The sequence below is a fragment of the Sorex fumeus genome, unplaced genomic scaffold, assembly GCF_029834395.1.
Source record: "Sorex fumeus unplaced genomic scaffold, SorFum_2.1 ptg000034l, whole genome shotgun sequence".
Classification (NCBI taxonomy): Eukaryota; Metazoa; Chordata; class Mammalia; order Eulipotyphla; family Soricidae; genus Sorex; species Sorex fumeus.
Genome location: NW_026606091.1, coordinates 9,128,970 through 9,141,139, shown reverse-complemented (window position 1 = coordinate 9,141,139; position 12,170 = coordinate 9,128,970). Strand labels below are relative to the sequence as shown.

Below are 12,170 nucleotides of genomic sequence, written 5' to 3'. Positions count from 1 at the left end.
TGCTCTTAGTGGTACTGGAACCATATGGTGTGCTGGGGATTGAATTTAGGTCTCCTGCATGCGGAACCTGTGCTTGGTTGGCCCCTTGAGCTGTCTGTTTGCCTCCGTGCAACTCATTTAAAGCATTTAGATTGTAAAGGAAGTGAAAATCATTCTGAAATCCGTAGACCAAAGAACATTACTCTTGCCTTTTCAGCCTCTCAATTCTTCCAATGTACCTAATTTTTTTCCCTATGACAATCAAATGTAGTTACACTATAGAAATATAAAAAACAGTGCTGAAGATATAGTACAGTGGGTAGGGTGCTCTCCTTGCATGCAGCCAGTCTGCTTTTGATCCTTGGTACCACATGTGGTTCCCTGAGCACCATTGGGAGGGAGCTTTGATATATTTCTAGATAACCAAGCTTATTAGAAAGTTATAGCCCCATTTACAACAAATGCCAACAATACTACAAAATAGTAGAACAATTATTGTCCAAATACTGAACTCCTATAACAAAAGCACATTTTGGATTCAAGAAAACACACTATACACATATTAAAAAAAAATCACCAAAACCAAAACGTAGCTCACATTTAAGACCAAATTGGCTAGAAAACTTACTGTGTTACTGCTTTAAGAACCCCACGGAGCACCTTATAGCTCATTTATTGATATAACATATATATGTATGTTTGTACCTTATAACACACACACACGAACACACATACACATGTGAAACAGATCCCTAAGTAAATGCTCATTTTGGACAAACTGGTTTTTTTTTTTTTTTCCGATTTTTTTTTTTTTGGTAGGAGTACTGCTATTTATTCAGCCACTGATTAGCTGATTGAATTGGGCATGAACTCCACCTTATTTATTTATTTATTTATTTATTCTTTTTATATTTATTTATTGAATCACTGTGGGAAAAGTTACTAAGCTTTCAGGTTTAAGTCTCGGTCATACAATGATCAAACACCTTTCCCTTCACCAGTACTCATTTTTCACCACCAAGAACCCCAGGATACCTCCCCTCCCACCCCTCCAAATGCCTGTGAGGCAGATGATTTCTACTTAACTCTTCTCTACATTGACTACATTCATTATTTTGACAAAAGATGCACCATTATTGTTTAGAATTTCCCCCCAAACAATCAGTTGCTGAAAAGGCATTGTGAAATATTTTGTTTTCTATAGCTGGTAATGAGAATCATATAATGTCATGCGATTTTGGATTTCTACAAAGAGTCAGATAATTACAAGATTGGTTTCTGTGTGTCTGGTGTTATGGCCGTGCTGGAGAGCCGCTCGTGGGGGGTAACTCGTGAAGGGTGTGAAGGACGTGCCGGTACCGCCCCCCCCTTCCATGAGACTGCAGTTGCCCCATTACCGCCAGCTCGTACCTGGCTTTCCTATAAGCTCTGAGGTGGTGGCCACCCTGCTGCCAGGGGGAAAAAGGAGGAAGGGAGCAACACCCTTTCCCTCCCGGGGAGGCATGGCGCCGTAGTTTAATGCATGGTTCATTCACTTTTCTTCTGCAAGCTGCCGGGTTCTGGATTAAGTTCTTTTGCCTCTGGAGCTATGGCCATGCCAGAGAGCCGCTTATGGAGGGCAACTCGTGACCTCGGTAGGGCGTGAAGGATGAGCTGGTACCGCCCTCCTTCCCATGAGACTGCAGTTGCCCCTTCACCACCGGCTCATACCTGGCTTTCCAATAAGTTCTGAGGTGGCAGCCACCTTGCTGCCAGGGGGGAAAAGGTGGAAGGGAGCAACACCCTTTCCCTCCTGGGGAGGCATGACGCTGTAGTTTAACGCATTGTCCATTCACTTTTCTGCCACAAGCTTCCAGGCTCTGGATTAAGTCCTTTTGCCTCTGGAGCCATGGCCGTACCAGAGAGCCGCTTATGGGGGGCAACTCGTGAACTCAGTAGGGCGTGAAGGACAAGCCGGTACCATTCCCCTTCCATGAGACTGCAGTTATCCCGTCACCGCTGGCTCATACCTGGCTTTCCAATAAGCTCTGAGCTGGTGGCCACCTTGTATGCAGTCCAGATGCATTTCTGCCAAAAGCTGCTGGGTTTCGAGATTTGTTTCTGAGTTTCCGATATAATGGCTGTTAATCAGCTTGATCAGGAGCCAGCGAGGCCGTTTGTAGGTGGCGATTTGGGGTCTCGTTAGGATGGGGGAAAGAGTTGGCTCCACCCCCATGTGTTGAGGCCCCATGTGTCTTGTCACTGCAGTCCCAAACCTGACTGTCCAGTGGCCTCTGGAGGATGGTGGTCACCAGGCCACCAGGGGGAATAGCCAAGGCGCGAAACCTATTCCCACCTGGAGTGGCCCAGCGCCAGTAACCTACTGAAGGAACAGGACGCATTTCTGCCAAAAGCCTTTGGGTTCCAAGATTCGTTTTTGAGACTCTGGGATCATGGCCATTAAGCAGTTCGATCAGGAACCAAAGAGGCCTTGCCTCCAGTTATATAGCTGGTTGGAGGTGGTTTGTGGGTATGTCTCCCACATACCTAACTTTTGGCCGTTTACTTTCTTGGTAAACTTTGCCCCAAGTTTTTGGGGTCTGGCCGAAGGCACAGCAGGAATTTTGGGGTATCTGGAAGTCTGAAGACGCCATCAGGCTGCTGATGTACTCACCTCACAGGTACAGATTGACCTGCTGGCGGCACCATACCCCTGGATTTTTTTTTTTTAATTAAAGAACTGTGATTTATGAAGTTACTGATAGTTGGCATATAATATTTCAGCAACAGTTCCCACTCCCAAACGTCAACTTCCCTCCACCATTGTTCTCATATTCCCTCCCCACTCGCAACCTTCCACTCTGTTGTTAGCCTGTCAATTTGATAGGAACATTACAGAGTTCCAGTGATTGCAGCTTAGATCTCATGCTTGCAGTGTTGGTGCTTCTGTGTTTCGGGCATGTGTTTACACCATTCTCCCACATCACCAGTATAGCTGAAGCCCTGATGCCTGTTCACCCATTATTTCCTGTTCTCCACCCCCTTGATTTCTTTCTTTCTCTGTCCTCTCTAAACACTGGGATCAAGGGTGATCTTATCTTTCTTCTTCTCATGTACTTTACTCAGTATATGTTCCAGTTCTAACCAGGTTGCAGCAAATTACGTAATTTCATCAATCCTTGCAGCTACTTAGTATTCCACTGTGTATCTATACCACATCTTCATAATCTGTTCCTCTATCGTTGGGACACCTAGTTTGAATCCATATCTTGGCTATTGTATTGAGTATAGCAGTGAATAACTGGTGTACTTATATCTTTTTGAGAGAGTGTTTTTATGGCCTGGAGGGTAGGTGCTGAAAAGTGGAATTGCTGGGTCATTTGGAAGTTCAATTTTAAGTTTATTGGGAACTCTCAATACTGGGTCAGACATTACCAGGGGAAAAAATTTATAATGAAATTAAAGTTTATTATTTTTGGCTAAAGGTGAGGCAAAACTTTTTTTTCCAAGAATTTATCTGCAAAACACTAGTACCCATAATATGGGTTATCTTTATGATCCATAAGTTCTCATACCATTTCTTTTGTGTTTTTTATGTACAACTAAAATTTCAGGGTCCAGACTGATAGTACAGTGGGTAGGGAGTTTGTCTTGCATGAGACTCACCTAGTTTTGACCCCAGGGTACCCCATATGGTTACTTGAGCCCTGCCAGGTATGATCATAGAGTGCAGAGCCAGGAGTACTGAGCATCTCTGGGTGTAGCCCCCAAACAAAAATAAAAAAAGAATATTTTTTTTCTTTCCCCTATTTATATTAAATAAATGTTAGTATTTATTTATAGATTAGTGCATTGGTCCCCTTAACCACTAAGTATATTGTCTCTTTAGTTTTTTGGTAGTAATTCTATTTTTTTTTCTTTTGTGGTCACACCCGGTGATGCACAGGGGTTATTCCTGGCTCTGCACACAGGAATTACCCCTGGAGGTGATCAGAGGACCATATGGGATTCTGGGAATCGAACCCGGGTCGGCCGCATGCAAGGCAAACAACCTACCCACTGTGCTATTGCTCCAGCCCCAGTAGTAATTTTATAGTGATAAATTTCCTTACCTAATTTCATATTGGAGTGACAGCACAGCGGTAGGGCATTTGCCTTGCACACAGGCAGCCTGGCTGAGCCAAGTTTGATTCCTCCGCACCTCTTGGAGAGCCTGGCAAGCTACCGAGAGTATTCAATATGCCAAACACAGTAACAAGAAATTCTCACAATGGAGATGTTACTGGGCCCGCTCAGTTTCATATTCACTGATTATTTGCACTAAACTGAACTCAGCCCTATAGATATTTGTTTAATTTTATTTATTTATTTATTTATTTATTTTTGCTCCATATCTTTGGTTTAGGCTTGTCCTGGCTCTGTGCTTAGGGATCACTCCTGGCAATACTTGGAAGATCATGTGGCACACCAGGAATTGAACCTGGGTTGACTGCATGGAAGATTTCCTGCCCCAACACTGTAGATATTTAAAAAGAGAAAAACCCAGTTTCTCACAGTTGTTATTTCTCTTTAGTCAAAAATCAAAGAATGCTAACCTTGATTAATTTAGAATTCATGCTTCTAGTTTAAGGAGATAAGTTTAATGTTTTAAAATGTTATTGTTTTGCTTGTTTGTTTGCCTTTATTTGAAGACATTGTTGGCCTCCATTTGATCAGAAAAGGGATGCTGAATTCCGGAAGCATTGCTGTGAATGGTTAAAAAATATTTCTGTAAGTATTTTTACTGGGAGATGCAAACTGTAACTATCTTTCCCCTAGCTTTCTTGAAATCCATGCTTGTATTTTTTTTAAATTGATGAAATGCTTTTACTGCTTTTATGTTGATATTATAAGCAATGAAATATTAATTAGAACAGTTTTTGGATGGGCTTGTATATATTTCCAGGACACTGGCTTGCTTGATTAGCTACACTGGAGATAGGTTGTTGAGTTCCTGGGAATTTACATCATTTTTTTGTTTTGTTTTGGTTTGGGGGCCACACCCAGCAGTGCTCAGGGGGACCGTTTGGGATGCATCTGAACTAGGTCAGCTGTGTTCAAGGCAAGTGCCTTAGCTGCCGTACTATCCTTCTGGCCTCCATGGTTTTTATTTACAGAAAACTTTTTTAGCATATGTTATTGTAGCTTGTGTCTCCTAGAGAATATGCTTAATTATGACTATTGTAATTTTTTGTGACTTAAGTCTACCAAAAGTTAGGAAAGATTAAAAAATTAAGCTATGGGGCTTGGAGAGTTAGTACAGGGGTAAATACCTTGCTTGCGATCTACCCCTGTTTGATCCCTAGCACTGCATGTGGTCCCCCAGCACTGCTGGGAGTGATCATGGAGCACAGAGTGAGGAGTAAGTCCTGAGCACCTTTGCGTGAGGACCAGCTGCTCCTCCCATTACCATCCCCCCAGTTTTAAACTAAGCTTTGGTGAAAAAATGAATAGTTCTTATTCTGTTACACTTCAGAGACGATCCGTTGTAAAAGTTATTGTTGTTAAAGTCTTCAAATTGTCTTATTTCATTTACCCATAGGCTGAATGTGGAAGCAGCTTTCCTCCGGTTGCTGGTTCACTATTTATTTCTCCTGGTGGTTCTAAATTTATTCATCTCATGTATCATTTTGCAAGATTTGTTGCAATGAAATATATCAGATCCAATTCTAAAGGTAAGTTCCAATTTGCAAGTGAAGAAATTTTTTTTTTTAATTTTTATTAGTGAGACATCATGAGGTACAGTTGTAGACTTACAAGTTTTTATGCTTGGGTTTCAATTATACAATGATCAAATACCCATCCCTCCACCAGTGCCCATTTCCCACCACCACGGATCCCAGTATCCCTCCCACCCCCCCATCCCCCATCCCACCCGCATTCTCTTTTGTTCTCTCTTACTGGGTGTTGTGGTTTGCAAAAGAGGCAATGAGTGACAATCATGTTTGGTCTATAGTCTACTTTCAGCATGCTTCTCCCATCCTGGGAGAATCTGCCCAACACCCTTTATTTGGTGTTCCCTTCTCTATCTGTGCTCCCTTTTCCCTCGCATGTGTGGTTGGCCTCCAAGCCATGGAGTAAAATTCATGGAACTAATCTCGGCCATTCTTGGGTTAACGTTAGTCTCCTATTTTGTTACTTTATGTCCCCCAGATGAATGCAATCTTTCTATGTCTATCCCTTTCTTTCTGAGTCATTTCAAGTAAAGAAATTTTTATAAGGTAAAGTTAGTTAAGAGCAATTTACCACAAAAGATCAGTTGGTGGGCAGAGATGTAGTACAGTGGGGTAAGATGCTTGTCTCCACGGTGTGTCCTGGGTACAATCTCCAGCACTTCACATGATCTTTCAAGCATCACCAGGAGTGATCTTTGAGTGTAGAGCCAGAAGTTAGTCTTGAGTACTATCAGGTGTGGCCCAAAAAACAAAACAAATTGTTTAAATATATTGCTAGAGTTGTCTTAAATCATAACAAACATAAATGGTCTTACAGATTATTTTATTATATGCTGATATAATACTTTCTGAAAACACTTTCTGTATCAGGACAGATAGTAAAAATTTGGGGCTTTGAGGACCACATGGTCTCTGTCACATATCCTTGTCTTTTATGAAAAAGCAGTTATAACTCTTAAAAGTGTAGAAAGTTTTCTTGCTAGCCTTGAAAAACAGGGGTATAAAATGAACCTATAGCTTGTAGTTTTGCAGTTAATCCTTCATTTAACCATTTATATTCAATAGGTTGAATTATTTGGAATTTTTGTTAGAAATTGTTTTTAGGTTGATTGAAATGAAATGTTGGATTTTTAAGCTAAGATTTTAAAGAATGCTACTAATATATGTTGCTCTAGTTGGTTTGTACTCATAAAATACAGGAAGGAATGAAGCTGATAGGATAAACGTCCAGTTTTCAGAGTACAACCTTAATTCTGTTAAGAAGTTGCTCCTTACAGAACGGAAGGATAATGAAAGAGATCAGATAATATGCTTGCGCATGTTGATCCTACTTTAATCCTAACCCTAACACTGCCAGGAGTGATTCTTTTTTTTTTTTGCTTTCTTTTCTTTTCTTTCTTTTTTTTTTTTAATTAGTGAAACACCATGAGGTACAGTTGTAGATTTACGAATTTCGTGTGTGGGCTTCAATTATACAATGATCAAACACCCATCCCTTTACCAGTGCCCATTTTCCACCACCACGGGTCCCAGTATCCCTCCCACCCCCCATCCCTCCATCCCACCCTGCCTCTGTGGCAGGGCATTCCCTTTTGTTCTGTCTCTCCTTTTGGGTGTTGTTGTTTGCAAAAGAGGCATTGAGTGGCAATCATGTTTGGTCTATAGTCTACTTTCAGCATGCATCTCCCATCCTGGGAGGATCCTCCCAACACCCTTTATTTGGTGCTCCTTTCTCTATCTGAGCTCCCTTTTCCTCTAGAATGTGTGGCTGGCCTCCAAGCCATGGAGCAAAACTCCTAGTACTAATCTCGGCTACAGGTGTGATTCTTGAACACAGAGCCAGTAATAATCCCTGAGCATGGTCAAGTGTGACCCCCAATCACCACCCCCTCCCCCCAGAAAAAAACCACCTGGAAAAAAAACCACCTTGAACATGCTGGAGCATGTGCTTTCTTTGTGGGGGACATGGCTTTGATCCCAAGCATTGCCTGGTCCTTCAGATACCACCTGGAGTGTTGTCTTTTTTCTTCCCCCTCTCCCAGTACTGCTGAGTATGGCCAGAACTAAAAAAGCAGACCTGGGAAGATAGCTCAGGGGTCAGTGGCACAAGCCTTACACCCATAAAAAACCCAAGTTCAGGAGGCTGGAGCGATAGCACAGCAGATAGGGCATTTGCCTTGCACGTGGCTGACCCGGGTTTGATTTCCAGATCTCATATGCTCACCCGAGTACTGCCAGGAGTAATTCCTGAGTGCATGAGCCAGGAAGTTACCCCTGTGTATTGCTAGGTGTGACCCAAAAAGCCAAAGATAAAACCCAAGTTCTGAGTGTCCCCACCACTACCCTCGGCGACGCCAGCGCTGAGCTGCATCTTTTGAGCCCTGCTTGCCAGTAAAGTTCATTTAAAAAAAAAGGGGGAGGGTGCGAGAAACAAACACACAAAAAAGGTTCAGTTGCTCGTACCACAGGATATAGCCCCAGAAGCCCCCCAGAACTTCCAGGTTTGGCTGTGGTGACCCCAAGCAGCACTGGTCTTGAGCTGTGTCATATTGTGTGGCTCTTGCTTGAATCTTCTAATTGGCCCAGTATTTGGGGAAACAGCTCCTAGAGTCTCCTTAGCTGTGCTTGGGTGACCCACCCCCTCAAAAAAGTTGCTCTTGTGTAATAATGTACTTGTTCATGAATGTATCAAGCTGTGATAATCTGGTTGATTGACTTCTGAAAGTTTTTGATTGTGTGAAATAACTCAACTTCAAACTTCTTATTTTATTACTTATTTTTGTGGGGGGTTTTGGCCACACCTGAAAGCAGTTGGCGCTAACTTCAGTATTGTGCTTGGAACCTGGAGGACTGGTGAGACCATGGAATGCCTGAGTTGATCCTGGGTTGGCCTCATGCCAGGCAAACTTCTTAACCCTTGTAGTTATCTGTTTTTCCCAGGTATTTTAGGTTCCTGTTCAGAAGTAGGTCAGTGCTTTTGTTGAAATAAGTGGTTTTGGTGTAATGTGATGTACCAGCTTTTAGCAATTGTTATCTCAATCAGTTAATTTCTTAAAATTAAAACATTTTTTATATTTGTTAGCTTGTAATCTAAGTTTTCTATATTTGTATTCCATGTAGATCCTTCCACACATTTTATAGAGATCCTTAATGTAAAGACTCAAGATTTGCACATGTGCATTGCCAGATGCCAGGTAGCACGTAACAGATTTTTACATATTTTACAAAAAGAAGATTGTGTTACCAGAAAATATCAGGAAAATGCACAGTAAGTAGAAAATGAAAGTTCTTTGCTTTTTAACAAATAGTTTGAACAAATCAGTTACCATCATTACCTCCATAACTGTCAACCCCCTCACCGCCACCCCCACCCCCCATGGTAAAACTTCTATTTTATTTTATTTTATTAATTTATTTTTTATGTAGGAGTGCTGCTATTTATTCAGCCACTGATTAGCTGATTGAATTGGGCATGAACTCCACCTTACTTTTTTTTTTTTCATTTTTTATAATTTTGTTTATTGAATCACCGTGAGAGCAGTTACAAAGCTTTTGGATCTAGGTCTCGGTCATACAATGAAACACCCGTACCTTCACCAGTGCCCATTCTCCACCCCCAACAACCCCAGTATACCCCCATCTCACACCCTCCCCCTACCTGTGGGGCAGATGATTTTCACATTACTCTCTCTCTACTTTGATCACATTCAGTATTTGACACCAGACCCACCATTATTATTTGAGATTTTACCCCAATACTCAGATCTGCTGAAAAGGCAACAGTAGACAATTTGTTTTCTATTGCTGGTTATGAATAACATTTGATGTTGTGTGTCTGCAGCAGTGGCTGTGTGATTTTGAAATTCTGAAATTTTAACACTTAAATCTGGAGGGATTACTGCCAAAACCTGCTGCGTTCCGAGATTTGCTCCTGAGTCTCTTGGATCATGTCTGTTAAGCAGCTTGATCAGGAGCCAGAAAGGCCGTTCATGGGCGGTGACGCAGGGTCTCTTTGGGATGGGGAGGAAAAGGTCGGCTCCACCCGCATCCCAAGAGGCCCCGCGTGTCTCGTCACTGAGGGCCCAAACCTGACTGTCCAGTGGCCTCTGGAGGATGGCGGCCACTGAGCTGCCTAGGGGGAGCAGGTGGAGGGACAGCCCCCTTTCCCCCCTGGGGTGGCCCAGCAACAGTTATACTGCAGGGTCCGGATGCATTTCTGCCAAAAGCCGCTGGGTTTCAAGATTTGTTTCTGAGTCTCTGGGATCATGGCCGTTAAGCAGCTTGATCAGGAGCCAGAGAGGCCATTTGTGGGCAATGACTTGGGGTCTCGTTGGAGTGGGGAGGAAAGGACTGGCTCCACCCCCATCCCGTGAGGTCTAACATGTCTCGTCACTGTGGGCCCAATCCTGACTGTCCAATGGCCTCTGGAGGATGGCAGCCACCGAGCCACCAAGGGGGAGCAGGCAGAGGGACAGCACCTTTTCCCCCCTGGGGTGACCCAGTGACAATAACCTACTGCGGGGTCCGGACGCATTTCTGCCAAAGGCCACTGGGTTTCGAGATTTGTTTCTGAATCTCTTGGATCGTGGCTGTTAAGCAGCTTGATCAGGAGCCAGAGAGGCTCTTTGTGGGCGATGACTTGGGGTCTTGTTGGGGTGGGGAGGAAAGGACCAGCTCCAGCCCCATCCCTTGTCTCGTCACTGTGGGTCCAAACCTGACTGTCCAGTGGCCTCTGGAGAATGGCGGCCACTAGGCCGCCGGGGAAACAGGCGAAGGCACGAAACCTATTCTCACCTGGGTTGGCCCAGCACTGGTAACCTACTGCAGGGACCGGACGCATTTCTGCCAAAAGCCGCTGGGTTTCAAAATTTGTTTCTGAGTCTCTGGGATCATGGCCATTAAGCAGTTCAATCAGGAACCAGAGAAGCCATGCCTCCAATTATGTAGCTGAGCCGGAGGTGGTTTGTGGGTGTGTCTCCCACATACCTAACTTTTGGCCGTTTACTTTCTTGGTAAACTTTGCCTCAAGTTTTAGGGGTCTGGCCAAAGGCACAGCAGCAAATTTGGGGTATCTGGAAGTCTGAATGTGCCATCAGGTTGCTGATGCACTCGCCTCACAGGTACAGACTGACCTGCTGGTGGCACCATACCCCCTATTTTATTTTATCTTATCTTTTGGCTTTGGACCACAGTTGGTAGTGCTCATAGAACTGACTCCTTTTCTCTATGCCTTACCTGCTGTACTATTACTCTGGCTTCAAGTTTCCATTTTATTTATTTTTGGTTTTTGGGCCATACTTGGTGATGCTCAGGGATTAACTCCCTGCACTCAGGAATTACTTGTTGTGGTGCTCAGGGAACCATGTTAGGCACTGGGGATCGGCTAACTTGGTTAGCTATATGCAATAGTACCTTCTGTACTATTGCTCTGGCCCTGCCAAGTTTTCATTTTAGAGCCAGGTAACTTCTGGATACGTTATTGTCAGTGCTTAGAAAAAAAGAAGAAGATCACCTTTAGTACAAAAAATTTAGTTTGGGGTTTGGAGAGACAGTTCAGCAGGCTAGAGTATACACTTTGCATGCAGGAGACCCTGGTTGGATTCCCATTACCAGGTTCAGTCCCTAGGGCTTTCTTCTGGCATCACATAATTCCCCGCCTATCAATCTTGAGAGTAGATCCTGCACACAGCAGGTGTAGCGACAAAGCAAAACAGAACAGAGAAAAACATTGTTAAGTGTATTCTTAATTTTTTAATTTTTTTATATTTGCAGCCATACCCGGCAATGCTCAGGGCTTTCTCCCGGCTTTGCACTCAGGAATTTTTGCACCCTGACAGTGCTTGGGGGACCATGTGGGATGCTGGGGATAGAATCTGGGTTGTCTGTGTGCAAGGCAAGTGCCTTACTTGTTTTACTATCTCTCTGATCCCTGTGAAGTGTTTTTTCTCTTTTTTCTTTTTTAATATGCAGTTGTGTTCGAAAATAATTGTTGTATTTAGTCTTGTATTTTGTCTTTTTTCTCAGTATTTTATTCTGTAAATTTTTTTGTTTCTATTACTTCTTTTAACTTTGTCAGTTTAATAGTTTGCCAAGAGTTCCAAATCTTTCCATTTAGTAGATCCTCCAAATAGGTTTTAGTTATAAATATATATTTTTTCCTTTTGTAGGCCACTCCTGGTTGTCCACAGGGCTAACTCTTGTCTGTTCAGGGATCCGTGGCAGGCTGAGGGAACCATACTGGTGCTGGGGATCAAACCTGGATTGGTCACATGTTTTACCTGCTGTACTCTCTCTCCACCTTCCCACCCCCCTTTTTAAAATTGAATCATCGTGAGAGTCACAGGAACAAAGTTGTTCATGATTGGGTTTCAGTTATATAATGCCAGTACATTCCCAGTGTACATTCCCACCTGTCCCCAGTTTTCCTCACACCAGTTCTCCCAGAAACCTACCTCTATAGCAGAAACTTTCTCTCTCTCTCTCTCTCTTTTTTTTTTT

At 43.2% G+C, this 12,170-nt stretch overlaps 1 protein-coding gene across 1 annotated transcript in view; it reads left to right on the top strand.

The window, feature by feature from the left end:
• The window catches only part of HAUS6 (HAUS augmin like complex subunit 6), a 46,899-nt gene that overhangs the window by 7,853 nt on the left and 26,876 nt on the right, over positions 1-12,170 (top strand). The window contains exons 3-5 of the mRNA XM_056117147.1: positions 4,650-4,728; positions 5,540-5,672; positions 8,793-8,940. Coding sequence (XP_055973122.1) covers positions 4,650-4,728; positions 5,540-5,672; positions 8,793-8,940 — 360 coding nt within the window. The remainder of the gene's footprint in view (positions 1-4,649; positions 4,729-5,539; positions 5,673-8,792; positions 8,941-12,170) is intronic.